The sequence below is a fragment of the Achroia grisella genome, unplaced genomic scaffold (assembly GCF_030625045.1).
Source record: "Achroia grisella isolate CSIRO2021 unplaced genomic scaffold, CSIRO_AGI_Agris_v1 utg25583, whole genome shotgun sequence".
NCBI lineage: Eukaryota > Metazoa > Arthropoda > Insecta > Lepidoptera > Pyralidae > Achroia > Achroia grisella.
Genome location: NW_026712746.1, coordinates 82523 through 86018, shown reverse-complemented (window position 1 = coordinate 86018; position 3496 = coordinate 82523). Strand labels below are relative to the sequence as shown.

The 3496-nt window shown below is 50.1% G+C and overlaps 1 protein-coding gene across 1 annotated transcript; it reads right to left on the bottom strand.

Moving 5' to 3' along the window:
- Nucleotides 1-452: 452 nt before the first annotated feature.
- LOC131842853 (uncharacterized) lies at nucleotides 453-1694 on the bottom strand (the record flags this gene model as incomplete). The annotated part of the gene is made up of 2 exons (XM_059191418.1): nucleotides 1583-1694; nucleotides 453-1498 (listed from the first exon to the last, which is right to left on the bottom strand). Coding segments are annotated over exons 1-2 (1158 nt in total), but the record flags the coding sequence as incomplete, so codon positions are not given.
- Nucleotides 1695-3496: the final 1802 nt, after the last annotated feature.

The following is a 3496-nucleotide window of genomic DNA, read 5'->3' as shown; positions in this document are numbered from 1 at the left end:
ATTTGTTTGTCCTCAAAGGCCTTCTCGACCTTGTCGGTGAGTTCGAGCAAGGCGGTCTCTGTGGAATGTCCCTTGCGGTAGGCATGTTGATTCCTGTGCAGGGGAGCATTTTCGAGGATTGTAGCTCTAATGTGTTGGTCCAGAACCTTTTCCATGGTTTTTATTATGAAAGAGGTTAGGCTTATAGGTCTGTGAGACTTTGGCTGCGAGTAGTCTCTTCGACCGGTTTTCGGTACGTAGGTAACTTTGACCTTCGTTAATGGTTCTGGTATAAAACCCCAGGCAAAGCTGGCTCTAAATATTCTTACCAGATAGGGAGATAGGATGTCAAGCCCTTGTTGTAACAGGGCCGGGAAAATTCCATCTTCTCCCGATGATTTATATGGCTTGAAAGATTTTATAGCCCATATAATTTGTTTTGGTCGAAAAATCCTCGCAGCTCTGTTCCACGCCTCATGGTTGGGCTTTTGTAGATGTGAGCTTGGAGGGTTCTCCTTATCTCTTGAGATATGAACCGAGCCAGGGAAGTGGGTTGTAGATAGCAGCTGTAGAGTTTCTTCCTCTGATGTCGTATAGGTACCATTGGGCCTTTTCATAAGTCCAATTTGGTTATTTGGCGCCTTGGCAAGCATTTTGTGTAATCTGGATCCTTGGGGAGTCTGAGTTATCTCCTCGCAGAAAGCACGCCATGATGCTCTTTTGGCTTTCCTAATTTCGCAGTAGTATTCCGTTTGGGCTTTACTATATTGGGCCCATTCGAAAGGTCCCTTTTTAGCCCTGTTGGATAATTTGCGAGTTTTCTTCCTCAGCTTTTCTAGACTCTTATTCCACCAGGGTGTTTTACATTTGGCGGTTTTGGTTTTGATGGGACAGTTGTTCTGGTAGGCACTTATTATGCCACTTAGAAGTATGTCCACAGCGAGTTCTAGTTCTAGAGGAGATTTGATACTCTTCGGAAGGTCCGCAATTAGGCTTGTAAGACTGTCTCTGTATTTAGGCCAATCTGTAGACTTTGGGTTTCTGTAGAGTATGGGGTTTGAGTCTGTTGCAGCCTCAATTGTGAATCTGATGTGCTTGTGATCAGACATGGAGTTCTCATTGCTGACATGCCAATGAGTGATATATTCGGCCAGTTTGTCGGTCGCGAGTGTTATATCTAGTACCTCTTGTCTTGTGGCAGTGACGAACGTCGGTGTGCACCCTGTATTTAGGATGTGAAGACAGTTGGTTAGTATAAAATCATCAAGTGACTTACCTCTGGTGTTGATGTCAGAGCTTCCCCAGTTTGTGTGATGGGCGTTTGCATCGCAGCCCACGAGGAGTTCGGCCTTGTGCTTACGGGCGTATTCCACCACAGGCTGTAGGCCGGTTGTCGGGTCTTTGATGATTTTGTTGTTTTCATCATGTCCAGGTAGGTATGCAGAGCAGACCAGTACTTTTGACCCTGTGCATCCAGGGAAATTGACGAAGGCTGTCACTAGGTCATCTGTACATAGTTCTGGAACAGTCAGAAAATCTAGTTTCTTATTAAAAAGAATGCATGCTCTAGGTTTAGTGCCAGTGGTATTAAAAAGAATATTACCTGAGGCATTGAGGCCTAAAGGCGTGGCTTTGTTGAGCCATGGCTCTTGTATCAGAGCAAGGTCCAGGTCGTTTTTGCGGAAGAGGTTTTCTATGACCGCTGTTGCTGCCATAGCATGATGTAAGTTGACCTGGACAATGTTGGCTCTGATACATTGCTTGCGTGTGGGCGTGTTAGCAGCTTCCTTTCGCCTTCCCTGTGGGACGTGGGCGTCCCTTTGGGTTGCGATTGGAAGCTGTGGCGCTCCTGCCGCGATCTTTCCGTCCCGTCTTAAAACTGGGGATCCTCGTCTGCGAGGTCCCCTTTGGCTGGGGAAAGCTGCCTCTGGCGGGTTTGGCGTTGGTGTCTACGCCCTTCGCCGCTTCGGATGGTGTGGGTATTCCTGTGGCAGATCTTCCATTACCGTCCGAAGTAGGCTGCTGTGTAGGCGTGGAGATCCCCTTGACCCGGAACAGGACCTTTTTAAAGCCAAGGTTGACTTTATAGTCCTGTGTTCTGAGGAAGTCAACCGAAGGCTCGTCCAGAGATACGGTCAGGACTGTACCGTTCTCTTCAGCCTTACGGTTGAGTATTTTCCACAGTTCGGAATTTAGGCAGTCATTTTGGGACTTCAGCATTCTGAGTGCCTCATCGACCGACCTTGTCTCCGAACTGGGGATGAAGGCCGTTCCAATGGCTGGTTTGGGCATCGCTCTCTCGTCCAACACAGAGAGTTCTGCGTCGGCCCAGGGTTTTAGGGAGGGCGTTATGCTCTCCAGCCATATTTTGGTCGGCTCATTCTGGCAAGTGATTAGCAGCCAACCAGGTTTGAAACTGCAACCTACAAATCGAGGGCCCTTCCCAGCTTCCGTGATCTTGCCAACTTCCCGGAGAACTGAGGAGCGCACCATGCTCATCATTTCGTCCGTCATTGGGGCCGTGTGTCGGATCCCCACTCGGAACGATTTGAGAGCATCCTTATAGGTTGCAGTTTCCTCCTTTGCGTTTACGTTCGTCCCTGTAGTCGTTACGCGCTGCTTGGGTGCAGGCGTTCGCAACTGGTGGGCCGTATTCGTAGAGCGCTTAGTTGAGCTACTAGTGACACTTGTTGGTGCAAACACCATTGGGCTTGAAGAGCCACCTGGTGTCGCAAGTGCCTGGTATGTGACTCTAGGTGTCTGAGGTACAGTAGGCGCTGGTGACTTTGCAGTCTCCGCTGCCTGGGTACCTTTCCCGGTGGGCGTCGGCTGCGCCACGCGAGGCGCTTTGTGCGTATGCTCCTTTGGGGACACCTCCTCTGACCGTGGGCGCTTGATGGATCTTACCTCTGAGGGCTGGTCTCGCATTGGCTTCCGGCAGAGTTCTAAAGCTTCATCAGCCTTGATGTTGGCGGCTATTAACAGTTTTAGGCGTTTCCGCGCTGCTCCTGTTAACCTCCTTCGTTTTGGTTTTGGCTTTGAGTCCTTTTTGGGCGTTAGACCTAGGTCATCCGTCCCTGTAGGCTCAACAACCATCTCCAAACAGGTTCCGTCATCGGATGAAAGTTCTTGGCGTTCATTTTCGTCCAAGGTACTTCCTTCAAGCAGTTTCTCAATGTCATCGATGATGTCCATATTGTGAGAATATTTAAAAGTCGTCCACTCGATGTCCCACCCTCCTCGGAGCCCGCAAATGGGGATGCCGCAATGGCACCAGGATCTTCTCGAGTGGATCTAGGAGCAGAAAGGTGGCGTCTTTGCGCGACATCGGGAGTTCGGACAACTGCGGCTAGAGAACTTCCACAGTGCCTTACCCCGTCAGCATGGCCGACTACCTTCTCCGAAGAGACCTTCCCACTCCTCGCCGTGCTCCTGTGACGGTAAAGCACTGGACCATTTCCCGAGCAGTGGCTGGCTGCTCAGGCGACCGTTTCGCCAGAAATATGGGCCAAAGGAG